This window comes from Lissotriton helveticus, chromosome 7, assembly GCF_964261635.1.
Source record: "Lissotriton helveticus chromosome 7, aLisHel1.1, whole genome shotgun sequence".
In the NCBI taxonomy this organism is placed as follows: Eukaryota; Metazoa; Chordata; class Amphibia; order Caudata; family Salamandridae; genus Lissotriton; species Lissotriton helveticus.
In genome coordinates, this window is record NC_136068.1 from 99,034,591 (window position 1) to 99,054,666 (window position 20,076).

Consider the following 20,076-nt stretch of genomic DNA (forward strand, 5'->3'; position numbering starts at 1 on the left):
CATTGTTCCCTGGAGGGGAGGAGACCTTCTCCTGCAACTTTAGGTTTCAAGAGGAGTTAAATATCATGTTGATTCCTTTGGAAGCTTGTGTGGACTGGGAAATTCTGTTAGCAAATTCCGCAATCCTAACTTTCCTGAGTAAAATGTTCACACCACAGCCTGCTCAGAATTTTCCAATTCTGTGTTCCAGCACCTGAAACATAACCAAAAGCTACTACCACCCTCTCATCTGCTCCTTCTTAACCGTGGCAGCATCTCTTGACTGACAGGCACAGTGTTGTATCGCACACTATAGGTCTCAATCAGTATTGTGGTATCTTGACACATTCCTTGCAATTGTAAAAAGAACCAGTTTGGGAGAAAACTAAAGAATTCTGACTGATCACATGAGTCCACAAAATAAGAAGAGAGAAAAAACTCTTTCTTTATTATACTGTAGCAACACGCCCAGCAATACTACGTTATTAAATGGAAACCCATTTCCCAATCATTCGAAAAACACTTAATTGATGCGCTTTGTAACAGCAGAGTGAAAGCACCACTGGCACTAAAAACAACATAGTGCTTTCCAAAATAATAACTTCCAAAGCAATGAAAAGAACTGAATCCTGAGTAACTAAACCCAAGTGAGCTTTTCTAAATAAAAAAAAGTAAAATTTGAGTTAAATATTTATTTACATTTTCCCTATTCTTTACCATTGGGAGCCTAGGTAGACAGGCCAGAGATCTCCGCATGGTAACGTTTAGGGTTGCATTATAGTATCTTAATGTATAAATTCAAAATAGGGTATTTGAAATAATTGATAATTAAATAATAAATATGCTCTATGTGTATCCATTCTTTAAACATTAAATTATATTTATTTAGATGTTTATTTTTAAAAGATTATTTTAATTTTACATTATTTCTTACAGGGTTTTATTTTAATTTCATACCTCCATTATTTTCTACAGGAGAGTGTTGCATTGCAGTACAAGTTGTTGGCCATGTGTGTGCTGGACATACTGCTGTCTTTTATTTTAGTAGTAACTTACACTCAGAGTTTGTGATGAAGCAAAAAGTAGTAACTTACTCAAAAGTTTAAATTATTCAAAAGTCTAAGTTACCTTTGTGAACCAGACCCCTCGTCTCTCTTTTGCCCTTATACTAAGCCTTTAATAGTAGGAACCATGTTGAGGTGATTATAAAGATACCCAATCAATTTTACCTAGATGTAAGGTTTATTTTTACAGACGACTAATCATTGGTTTTATGATCTTAATGAAGGGTAAACTATTGCTAATGCTCAACACCCAAATGAGAACAGTCTTCAGACTAGGTCTCCCTGCATGCAGTGTACAGAATTTAGTGGTCTTACATCCCGAGTCTTACTAAAAGGCTTACAGGGACAGCAGTCATTCTATATCAAGCATGTCCCTCTTAATTCAATGCTATGGCAAATCTACCTGCTGCCGTCCACTCCTATGGAGAGCGTAATCCTCTTATGTAGATGGAGAGCGCCTCCAAATCGAGATCTCAAGATGTCCCATGTTGTACGCAAGACCTTTATTTTCTTTGTATTCTGGCCATTTGCCCTGCATTCTGGCCTTTCCAATTATAACTGCAGAGGTACCAGAATAATAATGAGAAAAGAGGTCAGCTTGAAATCTTTGACCTAATTAATCTACCAAACAAAGTATTTTTCATGCAAGCATTCATCTAAATTTAAACCTCTAGCTGAAATGACCCTGAATGAGACTAGAGACACAGTTAAATCTTACAGGGATGACAATGATAAGAAGACAAACATTTAAACAACAACAAAGACAGGACAAATGTATCCTTCCTTCACTTTATTTATATTTATGACAAATATCTTTTTGATATTCTATTTTTTTCATATCCATGTAATATAAAATCAGCAAGAGCACCATTGAAAGATTGTGGTCTACTTTTTAAGCAGATGCTAGCTATGATGGTTTGAATGTGCGACTCCAGATATTTTTTAAATCACCAATGAATGAGAATCCTTCCACAGGCTGTAGTTTTTAATCGGTGCTTTTTTTGTGAAAAGTAAAAGTAACTTTCTTTTCTCAAAAAACAAGAGATAATTTTCTACCGTCAAGTTACTCTGTATCCAGACCCTTCCAATCTAATTATTGCCTCTGTACCTAAAGGAATGGAGGTGCCTTCAGACTGTGGCCTGCATACTATATGTGAACTCAGGTTTTTCCCTGGAATCCCAGCACGATAGTGAATGTCCTTTTCCCTTAAGAACTTATTTGGTTTGGGTCTGTGCTGAAGCTGACATTGACAATAGAAATGGTATGGAAAGAGGCCTGGTTTAGACCTCTGGCTATCCAAGCTCTGCCTTTGCCTTACCTTCATCAGTTCATTCACTTGAGCATGGAGATGCTAAAAAAGAACAAATAGGCCACCATGCCCGATCCTCAGATGAGACAGTGTCCACTAGGAACATTGTATCCAACCGTTGGTACTAAACCCATGCACTAAAAGGTTGTGTTCGTATCTAACCTGAATTTGTTCTTCTGTTATCTCTTGCGTTAGTGTTTTTTTGCATAAAATAGGGTCTCTCTTTCTTCTGCATTACTGCCTTTAAAGTTTACATGTTCTCATTTCACTCCTGTCCTTAAAGTACAGCTAAAGGTGGTTAGGTCTTTATCAATAGGTTAAACTTTCTAGCCCTCTTGATTTGTGGCGTATGTTTTTAAAAAAAAATATTGCGGGCAAAAACTGAAAATGGGATTTAAAATTGCAGTCCAACCATTGAACTATCAAGTGGTACTACCATTGCCTTTTGTTTCATCTTGAAATTGCATTTTTCAATCCCAATCTAGTACTAAATTGCTTATGCTTTTTTGTTACTAAATCCTATCTACTGCTTGGATCTGGTTTGTATTGCTGTTTCATTAAGACTTGGATCCCTCTCAGAGTTTCTACAGTACAACTATATCCTGCCACATTTGTAGTTAATTTCACTTTGGTACCCCGAAGGTGTTTGAGTTTATATGCCTCTGAGTGGAACCTCACCCCTTTTACACCAACCAAGCCGAGTTTCTATCTCTTTAGATATGTTTGCATTTCCCTTGCACTCGGTAGGGTATTGTTTTTTAAAATTTCTATTCCATTCTGTAGATCATTAATAAATATGTTAAATTATGTCAGCCCCAGTCGGCCACCTGTGTCCCCCACCCGCGCTCTTCTCCCAGTCTAAAAGTGCTCCATTTACCACTGCCTCTGACCATGGTCATTTAACTACCTGTGAAATCATAGCCACTTCCAGGGCAGATTTTAGTACATTCCTTCCTGTGTTTCAAGACTATAATGTCCTCCTTATTCAACATCATTTTTTATTTTCTCTAACTTTCTGAGCTATGATGATGTGTTCGGGCCAATAGTGCATTTCACCCGTGGAGAAGGATTTTTATAATTTTACGGATCCTTTCTTTGATCCTCCAGTAGAAAGCTACACCGTCAAACATGTCAAACATTGGGGATGGGTGGGGTTGTTTCTGATTGAGTTTGTACTGTGCTCATACATGCTTTGATGTTTTGGCAGGGCTCTCCTGACTGCGGAGGACTGCATATATGCTTTACCTGATCAATAAAATAAAAAAAATTTGTTGTGGAAAAAAAACATGTCAAACATCAAATGAAGTCAAAGCATCCCTCCCACCTTGATAAATGCAAAAAACAGACTGCCTGAACAGTACAAACGTATTGTGGATGATGGGCTCTGGTTCCATCTACGTATTGTCAATAACGTATTGTCAATAACACCACCTATTCGCTGTGCAGCGTGCGCCACAGATGTGGGGTGTTATCTTCACATACTGATGATGCAGAGTGTTTCAGAAGAATATATCAGGATTTAAGTCACTTGTATCAGATGGCACAATCCACACTATATTTTTGCTTTCCTGGGTGAGATACGCTTGTTATGGACGAAAATAAAATAAATGCTGGTCTCTTTCCTTGCAGCATGTGGATCAGTACATTATGGGATAAACTTGACTCTTGGTACAGTTCGCCAGCTATCTTGCGTCTACCAAGGGTTGACTTAGGTGTCAGACCATGGCAGTAGGAGAACCGAGTTGGTCAACCGGTGACGTCTTGGTGTTCCGCTTCTAGCAGGTTCCAAACCATGTGTGTGACTCCCCGATTCCAGTCCTAGGAGTCGTGCCTGTCCCTGTTTTGCCTGCTGGCATGGGTGAGTGGAGTTAGACTCCAGTTCTACGTTCCCCTGCTGATTTGAAGTCTTTAACTGGCCCAGTGGTTGACCTGTGGACAGTTCAGGGTGGACAGCTATGTGCCTCCAAATATATAATTGCTAGACGATGTGCTGTTGTCTATCTCCTCTGTTGCTGGCTGCGACTGTGGATTCTTGCCTTTCTTTCGTCCTTTGGTGAATCTCCGGTGCGCTTTTGAAAGAAAGAAGGGTACAGGTCAGTGCTTGAGCATAACGTACTGAATATACCTTAATTTACCAGGCCCCTGACATGGGGTAAAGCCTACTGATGAGTTACCAGATTCCCTGGTGGACCAGCACCTTACCTGGTGAAAAGAGCGTTTGCATAGTAAAACCAGCCACATGGCTAAAGCTGAGAAAGACAGAGAGGGATTTCACAAAGACAGACATTTCTGACCCCAAGCACATGGACACATTATAAATCCTGCTCTCTTACAATCATGTCTTCTTTTAGTCCCCTTTCTGTAATGATAGCTGCTGACATCCCAGTTACAAGGCCTGTCCGCTGACAATATAGGGTTTTCATTGAAGACTGTAGTTGGGTTATAAAAATGGTTGCACTAAACGCCATAAAAATACCATCTCCAGCATATGTCATAACTCTCTGGGTCACATTAATATGTAAAGTTTCCAATATAGGGATCAATAATCATCTTTAAATTTGAGAACTTTGAAGTAATCACATCCTCTATGTACTAGAAGGGTTATGACCACTTATTTTCATTATCTGGAGCCCATTACAATGGTATAAAACAGATTTCCAGAATTCTAATATCATTATATATTTTTAATACAAATTAGTTTACATTGATTTAATAAACAAAAACATTTTTCTTGTAAATATGCTTAAACAAAAAATATGAGAGTCCCTGACCGCTTAAAAATAACCCTACACTGTATCCTTTATATGTATTACAAATATGCCTATGGTTGGAAGTTTATTTTGACATAATATCCAGTTTTTTTTATATCTAGTAGAAGCTTTTGGTAATTAATTTCATCACATTAAGCGCCTCATGGTCGGGTTGATGTGTTTCGGCTACAGAGTTATTGAACTAGCTGCTTCAGGGCAACATAGACTTTGACAAATCTAGTCCTCAAGTGGTCATTGCTTTCAATGTCATCACTTCTCAGATTGTGCAACTGTGTTCACTGTCATGACTGCTGAATTGCTTTATAGTTCAATATATTATTTTCATGTTGTTTTTCTAGAAGATGTTTAGGGCGAGTAGGAGCTATACCACCCGACTTTACAGTCTGAATGGCTGATCTTTACCATAATGTAGCTCATACGAGCTACCTTCCCTTGATATGTTTGTCTTTCCTTTATATTAGTGCCTTTGTACATGTTCTTTTGCTTGAGATTACGTTCAGGGCTACCTTACTGAAAGATGAAAGAATGGTGTGACTATTTCTTTTAGCTCCTTACATTATTTATTTTTCAAAGTAGTGTTTTCCTCCCTGCTCACTTGTTTATGCTCAAAAGTGTGTGACAATGAGTAGTATAACTCTACGACATTACTGTGCCATGGATGCCTGCGAATTAAAACAAGTAGTTGCAAGCTTACTGAGAGATAGAAGTTGCAATAGACTCTAAGGGGCCGATTATGATCGCGGACGGACTTGAGTCTGTCCGCGACCCCTGAGGAGGAGGGAACGTCCGCAAGGGCTGCGGCGTTCCCTCCGAGCATATTAGGATGTGACCGCCAGGGTGGCGGTCACATCCTCTATCTTTAACATTGCGGCGGGTGCAGCTTCAAGCTGCACCCGCCGCAAGGTTAAAAATGCATGCATCGCATTTGCATGCACAAAGCGGCAGGCACCGCGCAGTGCCTGCTGCTTTGTGCACGCAAATGCAGGGGGGGTACCATAGGTACCCCCCGTGTGCACCCCCCATCCCCCCTTCACCCAGGGGGCCCGCAACGGGCCCCCGAAGTGAAAGTCCGTATGCTTTTCCACGGCGGAAAAGCCGCAGCGGAAAAGCATGTCAGTCACACCATCCTAATATGGCTGGCAGTGTCTGATAGACACCGCCAGCCATGTTAGAGCTTTACTGCCGCGGTCGGAAGGCGACCGCGGCGGAAAAGCTGCGGACGGAATGCCAGACCCACCAGCCATCCTAATATGGCAGTAGGTCTTTCGAGGCTCCGCAGCGGTTTTCCCGCATCCTCCGGGCCGGCGGTGGCTTCCGCCGGCCCGGAGGATGCGGGAAAAACGCAATTATAATAGGCCCCTTAGTTTGAAGATAATTCATTTCTGTTCATGAATCTTTCTGCATCATTTAAATTGTTTGTTATTCCCCAGGGGCTAAAGGGGTCCCTTACCAAAGAGAAAGCTGTAGGTTACCGCATGTGAACTCCGCATGGAAGCATAAAGTTGCAGTTTCACTGCCACTCAGTGCTACTCGCAGGATACCCCATCCCTTCAAGATGGGTGCAGCCACCCTCATTGGGACCTTCAAGGCCTCCATAATGGTCAATTGCAGACACAGTGACACTGCTTCACCTGCCAAACACTACTCGCCAGGCTGTAACTTTTCTAGATGTCAGTGAATCTTGCATAGATGCTACGGATGGTATATTTGTCCCAGATGTGAGTCAAGTTTTAATTGTTGCTGCCCAATGTGTACCTATCCTCTGTGTGAGAAGAGTTTGGTTTGCACTGGTATTACCTTTGCAGTACCTGTCCTGTATGTGATCAGATTCTTCATTGCTGCTGCTCTCTGGGATATTTCTAACTGTGAGGAGCAAAATAACTCTTCAATAACTTAGTCGGTAGACATGTTTCGGCACCACCTAGTTACCAGCAGTATCCTAGTCAAAGAGTATGTTTAAAAAAGAGGATGTTAATGCTGCTTTTTCTTTTTACTAACGTGGCTGTAACTTTGACTTTGGCCATTGCCTTGATTTACCAGATCTCAACTGGGCAAATTTAGTGTTCTACCTCCAATCCTAGCCTCTTTGGGTGCTGCAGCCAATTTGTGGCAACGGTGAGTTTTCCTGATGGTCTAAGTCCAATTTTCAAACTTTGTTTTCAGACCAAATGCTTTCTCATGAAATGTTTTTAAGATAAAAATAAATTCTAAGCAGATGTTTCCAACTTTTTCCTACTACTGTTTGTAACATGGAGAAGGTGTCATAGGCGAGGCGTTTTCACTGCTGCCTATTCCATGGGAGCTGACACATCCTTTCCTCGCAGGCACCGTAATGAAATTAGCACCAGTAAATTCTAAGGGACCTCATGGCGCTATCTTTCCATTCCATTCTTCTGCCTGAGCAGCTGAGGGTGATGGGATGCAAGCCAATGATGGCAGAATGGTGTGTGGTGAGGGATGGACAGTCGCCCTCTTCCTACGGTGGTACTTGGAAGTCCAAAGCCACTTACCTCTTGTCCAGGGGTCATGGCTTCTTTTCCTTTTCTTCGCTGTCCCCTGCACCTTGTCCTTCACGCAGAAGTACTTCCCTTCTTCGGCTTGGGTTTGACAGCTACTTTCAGTGTTGTACTGACTATTCATCTGTAAGGAAGGCAAAGTCATGAGAACCCATCACAGGGTTAAAGATAATGTGCTCAACACTGAGATTCCTTTACTTATTTTTTTAACATAACACCCACAGTATGCAGTACTAGGAGCAGTGATAATTAAGATGTAAACAATTACTACACCATTCTAAGACTCAGACTGTGGAATGGGGAATAACATGGAAACTGCGCTACTTCTACCTTGTTTTAAGTTTCACAAACAAAAATGTTGCGCTATTCACCCACAAGAATCTTGCCAGGTTAAAATGTGGGAAATCGTGTTGCCCAAAACCTGTGGAGCGTACACTTGCCACACAACTCACAATTAAGTTTGGGAACTAAATTGTTTGGGGATTAGTTCCCGAGCTAGAATAAGGGATCTAAGGAAATCAATCAAGGTGAACAGGCCTATGGCACATAGGCGATGTAGCAATAGGCTCTTGCCTATGAAAGGCAGGTCGGACTTGGAATGGTCAGTCATGGCTCACAAACTCTGTTGGCTTTAACCATGAAATTAGAGAATGCAACAACCTATAAAAACAGGGTCATCCAACCACGGAGGGTGTCCCATGAAGGGGAGGAAGGATCCATCTCGTTGAAGTGGACTGAGAACAAAGATGGCTGCCAACGAAGTAAGCATTGAACCTTCTGGAGAATCGAAGCTCATATAGGGATTTTTAAGGGCCAGATGTAGGTAATCTCGATTTACCTACTCTCAAATACCGAATCATACCGATTCGGTATTTAAGAGTAGGTAAATGGGATGTAGGTAATTTCTCTTTTTAAATTACCGAATCGGAGGCCCATAGGAATGAATGTCAATTACCGAATCTGTAAATACCGATTCGGTCATTGGGGGAAACATTGAAGGGTGGCAGGATGTCACTTTCACACCCTGTTGCACCCCTCAATCGTGTATGGGTGCACATGTTGTAGACATACATGCCCTAAGGGCATGTATGTCTGCAACATGGCAGCGTTTGAAAAGGAAAAAAAAAAGCTTTTTCAAGGCTTTTCATTATTTACCACCAACTTCTAGTTGGTGGTAAATAACGAATTCTTAAAGCCCTGTAGCACTGATTACAGTGCTACAAACATCTCATAATAAAATTACGGAATCTGTATTTTGGTTGCCCCTACATTTCATTTTCCAAATACCGGTCGGAAACGGCCGAAATTACCGGATTTCGGCCGTTACCGACCGGTATTTGCCTACCTACATCTGACCCTAAGTAGTCAATATGAAAGGAGATGGCTGTGAAACATCTCCTGTAACCTGAAAAAACTGTGAAATCCAACTACAGGAGGTGTTCTCTGTGAGTTTAGGTCATCAGGTCTACATCATATGCTCTCAAGGGAAGGCAGTATCCATGTCTGGAACAAGGTGCTTATAGGAAGCTTGGGATCAACCTTCATGGGTGTGGGTGGGCTCGGATTGGGGCTCATATTTTCAACAAAGTGAAGAAAATATACCTGACCTCATTCTCGGAAGACTCTGACTCATCGGACTCCCTTTTTGGAAAATCTCCATTTTCTTCATCTGTGAAGACAAAACCAGAACTGCGATTACGATATGTTAATATCACTCAACAACACGCATGGCTGTGCATGTGCAAGCAATAGTGAACGTGTTTGTGCATGAATGTGCAAGTGCATGCTAATGCTGCGTGCCTACATGTCAGTGTGCGAGTGCATGCGTAGATGTGTGGCGGAAGATGTCGAAAGGAATAGGCGTAGCGTTGCTGATCATGGCGAGGATAATGCAAGTTACACCAGACTCATGGGTTTATGGCAGTATAACTTGAGTAACTCGCTTTGATCAATAGAAAACTAAAGGATCAACATGGAGTCTAACAGTTTCGAAATAATCCAAAATCTTTTTAAAAATCAAATATCAATAAAACGCTCAAATTCCCATGTGAAAACACCCATGCATTGACTTCATAATTTGCTTCACACACATCATCAGCTTGGCCTCTGGTTGACATTGCCTCATCGTGGAATGCAGCTTTGCTTTAATCAGTACAAATCTGAAAATAAAATTGTTCAAAAATTGAACTGGTATTTATCAACATGAAAGAGGAACATGAAGACCAAAAATGACAGTCCAATCCTTGCCAGGGGAGTGGTTTACCTTAGCCCAAGATGCATCTATTGAAAGGGGCTTGAAGCCATTACCCATGGAGTGCAGCACGCGTCATCATAGGACTCTGTACCTAGTACTTTTTTTTTTTAACACTCATGTGAATGTCCATGTGCCCTGTAGCAGTCAGTAGTTTGGCAGACAGAGAAAAAAAAAAAAAGGTAGGTGTCGCATTACACTATCATGTCTCCCTTATAGCTACATCTATGTGTACTTACCTTGGCAAAGGTGTATTCACTTTACTACTACAGGGATAAAAATCTATGAGAATGATTAGAGGAACATTTTGTCATGTCCCATTTACAGGATTAAACGTATAGAGCTATAAGTACATTTTCTTTGGGTCTTGAAACCAAGTCAACATGTTTCAGCCCTCTTTAAAAGTTTTGGTCCTCTCAGCAGAACTGAACATTAAAGTATATTTGAGAGAATTCACTGGTAATTTCAGTTAACATCAATGAACACTGAAAAGGGATGTGTTTCCCTCATGTCTACAGTGTTGCAATTGAATCTGCCACTCCTTGAGGCCGACTTGAGAACGAGTTTGATTCTTCATGGTAATTTGAAATGACCCATGGCCGTCCTCTATCCACAGATCCCTCTATCTTCTGGGCATCTCAGATAGCTGGAGGGCCTTAGAATGAAGCATGTCATGCTCTGACCCTGATTGTAAGTGGGCTAGAATTCTCAGACCCTTGAGCAAACCTTGCGCCGGGTCTGGATTATGAGTTGCGTGGAATTTACAGCACACCGGGGTTATGGTAAATGTTGTTTACAACGCGGTATTTACACCGCACGACCTTTACCACGCTGCCATTACAACGCAAGTCATTACTACGGCTTGCGCTGGATGGTGCTCTTGGTTAAGGAATATTGTGATTTTCTATTCCAACACCTTCCCTACTGTTACGTGGGCTGGAGTTGGAATAGAAAACTATAATAATCCTCAATCCGCGCCCACCAACGCAAGTCATTGTAACGACTTGCGTTGTAAAATCTGCGATGTAAAGTACCGCGATCAAAATGATCGCGTTGTACTATCATACATCCGGGGTTACCGGGTGGAATAAAATATGGATCCTTTCTTAAGTTTCAGCAGGCAAAATCCTGCTAGCATTAACAAGGGGAAAGAGTATAATATTTAAAGTGACGTGCAGTTTTGGTGTAATAAGCACTAAAAAATTAATGTTATTTCCCACAAACTTGAAATAGGTGCAATTTATCACACCCGCTAAATTATAAACCCCAGGGAGTCGGATTGTATTGGGTGCGATAAGCAGCAGTTTCCCTCCAAGGCACTTGCAATCAGGGCTTATGTGGGTGAGAAAGGGTAAATTTCTAGGGGAGAGGTGTGGCGCCGCGGCCAGGGCGACTGACGCTGGAATCTGGGGATCAGGGTTCGATCCCCGGCTCCGGCGGCAGGTTAGCCCAGCACCATGCGACTCTGGGCAATAGCTTGCTTAATCTTCCCGACGGCCCCCAGCGCCTAGAGACCCTAACGGGTGATTGTGCGCTATACAAATGTGGATTATTATTATAGGGAATGGAATACTAGGTGGGTGCCTAAGGTTCTTGTCATATTCCTGTTATATTGCACGTTGACAGTTAATGTGGCACAATTGCTAGATTGGAAATATGGTATTGAAAAATGGCCTTTACATAAGTTTTGTAAAAAATGTTGTGTTAGCAGATGAGATAGAAGGAAGTAAGAGGGGAGGAAGGTGAAAGAAAGGAAAAAGAAAGGAAAATGAGAGATGAGTGAGATAGAAATATATAGAGAGAGTAGGTGTAAGAGAATTAAGGGGGAGGGGTCGAGAGAGGGAGAGCTTGCATGAAGCAGATAAGAGAAAGTGTGTGGGAGGGAAGGGTAATGGAAGTGAGTAAATAACAGAAATGAAAATGAAACAAGAAGAAATTGAGAGGAGAGAATGAAAAAATAGTGACATGGGAGACAAAAAGATGAACACAAAGGAAGGAAGGTTGTTTTCTGCCTTATCCTGTGACTGAGGGAAGTTTCCAATTACTGCTGGCCAAGCTACACCAGGAACCCTGCAGTACTGCTGCCGTGCTGTACCCGTTGGGCAGCAAGGTGAAGCTTGCATTGCTGTTGCTTCCTGTGACAGAAGGAAGCTTGTTTTCCTTCTTTACATTTTGCTTTCTCCTGTGACTGTGGGAAGTTTCTTAATGAAGAAGAGGTGTGGCGCCGCGGCTAGAGCGACTGACGCTGGAATCTGGGGATCACGGTTTGATCCCTGGCACCGACGGCAGATTAGCCCAGCACCATGTGACTCTGGGCAATAGCTTGCTTAATCTTCCCGACGGCCCCCCGCGCCTAGAGACCCTTGCGGGTGATTGTACGCTTTACAAATGTGGATTTATTATTATTATTATTTATTGTTGCTGCCTGTAGTGTCTTACAAGTAAGGGTGGGCGGCCAGCTACGCAAAATGCGTAGGAGACGGCACTCCGTGCACTCCGTGCACGGAGTGCCGTCTCCTACGCATTTTGCGTAGCGGGCGTAGCCAGGCGGCACTACGCGCGCTCCGCAGACGGTGCGTAGCCGCCCGCCACCCGCCTCCCTCCCGCCCTCCCTAAATACATAAATAAAAGTATAAAAAGCTTTTAAAAACACTTACCTTGTCTGCCGCGTCCCCGGGGCTCCCTCTCGCCGTCCCACGATTTGCGCCGCCATTTCGGATCCTAATGTGCATGCGCGGGCGGCCGCGCATGCGCATTTCTCATGAGGAATGCGCATGCGCGGCCGACCGCGCATGCGCATTAGGATCCGAATCGGTGGCGGCGCGAATCGCGGGACGGCGAGAGGGAGCCCCGGGGACGCGGCAGACAAGGTAAGTGTTTTTAAAAGCTTTTTATACTTTTATATATGTATTTAGGGAGGGCGGGAGGGAGGCGGGCGGCGCGGAGTGGGGCTACGCGGAGTGCGCGGGTGGGCGTAGTTGTGTGCCCACTTCGCGTAGCTCCGCGGAGCCCCACTCCGCACACTACGCCCAGGGTTACTTACAAGCTTTTATGACGGAACCCTTTTGGTACCTACTGGACTCCGTAGAGCTGTGACGTAGGTATCAGAGCGGAAAGCACTGAAAGCTTGTTTTATAATGTTGAGTTCACGGTTACATGCTGAGGAATAATGACATGTACTATTAAGCTCAGTGTGTGGTATAGTCATTGGCGGGCACCCAGGCTGGGGTGGACGCTACGGCGCCCAAGTTATACATATTATATGAGGGCAGAAAGCTTGCAGTACTGCTGCCCTGCAGTACCTTTTCTACAGCAAGGAGAAGCTTGCACTGCTGCCTCCTATTAACCCCTCCCATGCTAGTGACGGAACCACTCCGTCACGAGCCTCGGGTGGGCTGTGCTGTTGATGGAGCGGTTCCATCACTCCCCGCTGTGCGGCGCGTTTTATTGAGCGGGCGGGGCCATGACGGTACCGCTCCGTCACAAGCACAGCCCACCCAAGGCTCGTGACCGAGCGGTTCCGTCACGAGTACAGGAGCGCCGCGCGGCCCCCCTAGCGCTGCGGCGGAATTGCCGCCGTAGCCAAGGGGTTAAATAAAGAAGCTTGTTGTTCTGCTGTCCATTTTGCATTGTCCTGAGCCTAGGGGAGCTTCTAATTGCTGCTGCCCAAGGTATACCTGTTCTATGAGGGCAGAAAGCTTGCAGTGTTGTGTCACTCCTCTACCCGCTCTATGAGGAAGGAAAGTTTTCAATACTCCGGCCCGATCTATATCTGTAGTTGCGGCCTGTGTTGTGCCTGTTCTGATGGTGAGATAGAACATTGATCTGTGACTCTTGCTGCTTCCTGTACATGCCTGTGTTGAGCCTGTTCTGGGGGCAAGCCAGAACATTGTGCTGTTTCTCTTGCCGCTGCCTGCAGATGCCTTTGCTGTATCTGTTCTGGGAGTGAGACAGAACCTTGCACTGTAGCTCTTACTACTGCCTGTAGATGGGAGTTCACTTGCTGCTGCCTGTGCATGCCTCTGTTGCTGCTGCCTGTACATGCCTTTGTTGTGCCTGTTCTGGGGTTGAAACAGAACCTTGTGCTCTTGCTCTTCCTGCTGCCTGTAGATGTCAGTGTTGTGTCTGTTCTCTTCCTGCTGCCTGTAGATGTCAGTGTTGTGTCTGTTGCTCTTCCTGCTGCCTGTAGATGCCAGTGTTGTGTCTGTTCTCTTGCTGCTGCCTGTGGATGCCTCTGTTGCTGCTGCCTGTACATGCTGGTGGTGTGCCCCTATTGTAGGGTATTACGCTCCGACCGATGGTCCGATGGCTCTTTGAGCCTGTTGGAAGCTTCGGTCGGTCCCTCTTCCCACTGCCTCTAACCGCCCGTATCACAACGCGCAGTCGCACTATGGCACCAGATGTCGGACGGGCCCCCACTGGCAGGCTGTCGCTAGTGGTCCGTCCGACATCGTAATTGGGCCCCTAGTGTTTAGTATCATTGGTCTTGGGGTAAATAATGTGTAGGAATTTTTTTGTTAGTGTCCTTCACTTTCTCTCTCTCTCTCCATTTCTTTCTTGTCAGAACGTTACAAAACTGCTGATTCCTTTATTTAGCAATCTTTTTGTAAGAATATAGAACTATACACTGAGGGCCCGATGTAGGTAATCCTCATTTACCGACTCTAAAATACCGAATTTTACCGATTCGGTATTCTAGATTCGGTAAATGAGATGTAGCTAAAAATTCTGTATTTTTTACCGAATCGCCTTGAGGCCCATAGGAATCAATGTCAATTACCGAATCGGTAAATACCGATTCGGTAAAAAATACCGAATTGTCAAGGGGAACAGGGTGTCACTTTGACACCCTTTTGCACCCCTGATTTTGGCTTGTGTGCCATGTGACACACATACATGCCCTTAGGGCATGTATGTGTGTCACATGGCACAGGTGTACATGCACAGATGTGCATGTACACAGGAATTCGTTATTTACCATGCAATAGTATTACATGGTAAATAACAAATCGGTAATGGCCTGTGGCACTGTTTGAAGTGCCACCTACATCTGGATTTACCGATTCGGTAAATTTACCGATTCGGTATTTTACAGAATCGGTAAATTTACTGAATCAGTAAATATACCGATTCTGTAAATATAAGGCCTCCTACATGTCAAACACCAAATACCGGTCGGTAATGTCCGAAATCGGCCGTTACCGACCCGTATTTGGTGTCCTACATCTGGTCTTTAATTTTCTCAGTAATAACGAAATTTGTTATTCAAGACTATAATGCATATCAAGGTAATGTGTCTATGCTCTGTGTCTCCATTTGAACCATAGATTCATTAGTTGGGTTTCTTCATTGTACATTTGTCATCCTTATCTGTCATTTTTCAATGAGATTTGAAGGAACATGTCTTTACCTGGTTCCAAGTCCGGGTTCTGTCTTCTCACTGAAAATGTCATCCTAATGCCTGAAGACTCATCTCGGGTACACGAGGCAACTTGTCTAGTGTCGTTTCCTTGCGGCGAAGATTTCCAGTCCTGTTGAATAGCATTCAAAAGAGGTGACACTTGTTGAATAACGGGATATGGAGTCAGTGCAATCCTGAAGTATCTCTTGGGCTTAATGTTTAAGTGTTTATTATCCCAAAGGAACTACCCTATTGCATTTAGAATACCACAAATCAAATTTTACAGCCACCTTTCTCAGTAATATTCCTGGACTGGAGAATGTCTTTTGCGATTTCCGTATAGATTTGCTTATGTGAATGGTCATGTGACAATCTTGCTATTAGCAGATGTCAGGGCTTTAAGGTTTCTGATTGGCTGATTAAGAGGGTGAATGTGATGCCATTTGATAATTCAACCAGTAGTGAGTGAGTCCAATTAGGTACATGTGATGTCATGTATGGCCATGAGCCCATACAGATAATCAGGTACACTAAGGGCCATTTTATGAGTTTGGCGGTGCGGGAGCTGGACCGCCTGGCTCCCGTACCGCCAAACCAGTGTAGGAACCACCCACCAGATCAGGAGTTTTATCCTGGTCTGGTGGGCAGTTCTCTGCCATTCCCAGGGGGATGCCTATGAAATAGGCATCACAATGGGAACGTCAAAGGCAATACCTGCATGGCATGGACTGCTGCATTCCATACCATGCAGGTACGGGTGTGCATGTACTCAGTGGGGCACATGTTGTGACCCCTTGTCTGCATCCACATGGCATGAGGCATCATGGGGCCCTTTTGTTTTCTTGGTCGCACCGCCATGAAAAGCGTGGCAGTGAGGAAACTCGTAATATGTTTGGCGGGGCTGCAATGGCACCACCAGGCATATTGCGGCCTCAAGACTGCCATGCAACTGCCAGGGAATGGTGGTTCCCTGGTGGTTGGAGTGGTCCTAGGGAGGCCGGATCACCCTAGTCATAATAGGGTGGCTGGGAGACTGCCACCGTGAGCCTGGTGGTCCGTGTACTACCAGACTCATAATAAGTCTCTAAGTCTCTTATGCTGCCTGCAGTTGATAAATTCTGAATAATTACTGTACACATCTACTGTACACGTGCCTTGATCGCATAATTGTTTCTGGTGGGATGGCAGGGGGCAAGCAACAACGCTGGAGGGGGCAAGCAAGAATACAGGAGGGATTGGGGGTAAGCAACAAGGTGGGAGTTGGGGGTGGAGGGACATGAAAACCAACAATGTGGGAGGCTAGCGGGAGGCACGGGGCAAGCAGCAACACAGGGTTGTTGGGAGGGATAAGCATGCTAAAAGGCAGGAGGTGTGTGGGAGGGACAGGTGAAGCAACAACATGGTAGGGTGGCAGGAAGGGCAGGCCCCGAGCAACAACAAAGGAGGTGGTGAGACTGACGCGGCAAGCAGCAATGCAGGAGTTGGTTGGGCAAGCAACCACAGTGCAAATAACAACGACAGGGCCGGCAACAGTGGAAGAGCAGATAATGATGACTGAGCAAGCAATCTGTAAAGGGCCGGGACGACAGGGCAAGCAACAATGCAAAAGGAGGAAGGAGGAAAACAGTGAGATGGAAATCGCTTAAACCTCCAACAGTGCACAATTGGCATGGTGAAGTGGTGCATTGGGGTGGAGCCGAGAGCGCAGCCATTAGGTGGGAAGGGGCAAGAGGCCTACAAAAGAACCAGATCTCTATGAAATGGGATCTAATGATGGGGTCCTTTAAAGCCCTGGAACTTGATACCCTACCCATAGCCCCTAGAACATAGAAGGGGTATACAGACTTAACACTGAACAGTCGAGCCCAACACAAGCGCAAAGCAGATAGGCAACAGCATAGTACATTCCATAACATGTAACAAAGGTGGCTGAGCCACGATAACATGGTAGTGAATAAACCGAATAGAGCCAGAAAGGGGGGGGGGGGGCGGAAGCAGGTTTAAGTTGTTACCATAACACATATGTAATGTACCCTGATATTAAATGTTTGTCTCCAACCAAACTAAGGAATGGGAATACATGGCTTAAAATACGCAAACCCAGTATACAATACCAGATGTAAAATATTGTAACCAACCAACGCATGATACTATGCTTCTCAACAAAAGATGTATAAAATGTATTCATGAATATGATGGTTTAAAAGCAAAATCAATAAAGTGTGTTTTAAAAAAAGGATTAGGGAGGAATGGGGCAAGCAACAGCGGAATAGGAGGGCTAGATGGAAAGGCCAAGCAAAAACGCAGCAGGGGCCAAGCAATGAAATGTAGTGGGACAAGAGGGGAGATGGCCTGTAAACATATGTACTCTTATAGAGTTCTGCAACTAAATGAAACAAGCATTTGCAATGCAATAGGTCTCACATTACTGATAGTTTGAGGTATTGGTGTTGCAAATAATAATGTAACGTCAATAGCTCATACTTTCAGTAATGCGAGACCTAGTGCATTGCAAGTTATTGCATAGTGAGCCAGGAACCAGCATTGTATGTCTCAGCGCAATACCGCAAGCTGCTCCTAGAGCTCCCTCGTGAGCAAGGCACCAGCCCTCCATGTCTAGGTGCAGTACCGCAAGCTGCTCCTAGCAAGCAAGGCACAGGGCACTGCATGTCTAGCTGCAGCACTGCAAGCTGCTCCTAGAGCTCCCTAGTGAGCAAGGCACCAGCCCTCCATGTCTAGGTGCAGTACCGCAAGCTTCTCCTAGCAAGCAAGGCATCAGCACTGCATATCTAGGTTCAGTACCACAAGCTGTTCCTAGAGGTCCCTAGTGAGCAAAGGCACCAGCACTGCAAGCTACTCCTAGAGGTCCCTAGTGAGCATCATAAACTTTGAAGATATGGTAAATTCATCCTACCCATAATGCATTGTGACAAAAGAATTATATTAATTCCGGATTAGGTTAGGTTGTACTCTATGTGGAGCTGATGAAGGGAAATATATAGAAGGTCTAATATAAATGTGAGATGTGGTAGTTGCAGTACCACGCGCTGCTCCTAGAGGTCCCTAGAGAGCAAAGCATCACCACTGCCAGTACTGCAAGCTGCTCCTAGAGGTCCCTAGAGAGCAAAGCATCACCACTGCTAGTACCACTAGCTGCTCCTAGAGGTCCCTAGTGAGTATCACAAACCTTTGGTCACATATGGTACTCCCCTAATGCATTGCATGCAAGACAGTACCACGAGTACATTCAAAAAGCTATGTCCATATATACAATTAATAGCTTGGAAATGTGACAAAACAATCATTATATTAATTCTGAATTAGGTTGTACTCTATGTGGAGCTGATGAAGGGAAATTTATAGATGGTCTAATATAGATGTGTAGGTGCAGTACCACAAGCTGCTCCTAGAGGTCCCTAGTGGGCATCAAACTTTTGGCCACATATGATACTCCCCTAATGCTTTGCATGCAAGATAGTACCACAAGTACATTCAAATAGCTATGACCATATATACAATTAATAGCTTTGAAATGTGACAAAACAATTAATATATTAATTTCGGATTAGGTTGGACTCTATGTGGAGCTGATGAAGGGAAATGTATAGAAGGTCTAATATAAATGTGAGGTGTGTAGGTGCAGTACCGGACACTGCGCCTAGAGGTCCCTAGTGAGCAAGGACAACTTTGAAGATATGGTAAATCCACCCTACCCATAATACATTCCATGCAACACAGTACCACAGTACATTCAATATATACAATTAGTAGATTTGAAATGTGACAAAAAAATTGTTATATTCATTCTGGATTAGGTTGTACTCTATGTGGAGCTGATGAAGAGAAATTTATAGATGGTCTAATACAGATGTGTAGGTGCAGTACCACAAGCTGTGCCTAGAGGTCCCTAGTGGGCATCAAACTTTTGGCCACATATGATACTCCCCTAATGCTTTGCATGCAAGATAGTACCACAAGTACATTCAAATAGCTATGACCATATATACAATTAATAGCTTTGAAATGTGACAAAATAATTAATATATTATTTCGGATTAGGTTGGACTCTATGTGGAGCTGATGAAGGGAAATTTATGGAAGGTCTAATATAGATGTGTAGGTGCAGTACTGCAAGCTGCGCCTAGAGGTCCCTAGTGAGCATCAAGCTTTTGGTCACATGTGGTACTCCCCTAATTCATTGCATGCAAGGCAGTACCAGAATACATCCAAATATCTATGTCCATATATACAATTAATAGTTTTGAAATGTGACAAAACAATTATTATATTAATTTCGGATTAGGTTGTACTCTATGTGGAGCTGATTAAGGTAAATTTATAGAAGGTCTAATATAAATGTCAGATGTGTAGGTGCAGTAACGCAAGGTGCTCCTAGAAGTCCCTAGTGAGCACAATAAACTTTGAAGATATGGTAAATCCACCCTACCCATAATGCATTGCATGCAAGACAGTACCACAGTGCATTCACTATATACAGTTAGCAGCTTTGAAATGTGACTAAATTATTATTATATTAATTCCAGATTAGGTTGTACTCTTTTTGGAGCTGCGGAAGGGAAATTTATTGAAGGTCTAATATAGATGTGTAGGTGCAGTACTGCAAGCTGCACCTAGAAGTCCCTAGTGAGCATCAAACTTTTGGTCACATATGGTACTCCCCTAAAGCATTGCATGCAAGACAGTAACACAGTACACTCAATATATACAATTAGTAGCTTTGAAATGTGACAAAAGAATTAATTCTGGATTAGGTTGTACTCTGC

At 43.7% G+C, this 20,076-nt stretch overlaps 1 protein-coding gene across 1 annotated transcript in view; it reads right to left on the minus strand.

Moving 5' to 3' along the window:
- Positions 1-4,306: 4,306 nt before the first annotated feature.
- RBBP8NL (RBBP8 N-terminal like) overlaps positions 4,307-20,076 on the minus strand; it is a 168,874-nt gene continuing 153,104 nt past the window's right edge. Inside the window, exons 11-14 of the mRNA XM_078650424.1 lie at positions 15,302-15,422; positions 9,248-9,309; positions 7,635-7,764; positions 4,307-4,422 (exon numbers count right to left, since the gene is read on the minus strand). Coding sequence (XP_078506550.1) covers positions 4,307-4,422; positions 7,635-7,764; positions 9,248-9,309; positions 15,302-15,422 — 429 coding nt within the window. The remainder of the gene's footprint in view (positions 4,423-7,634; positions 7,765-9,247; positions 9,310-15,301; positions 15,423-20,076) is intronic.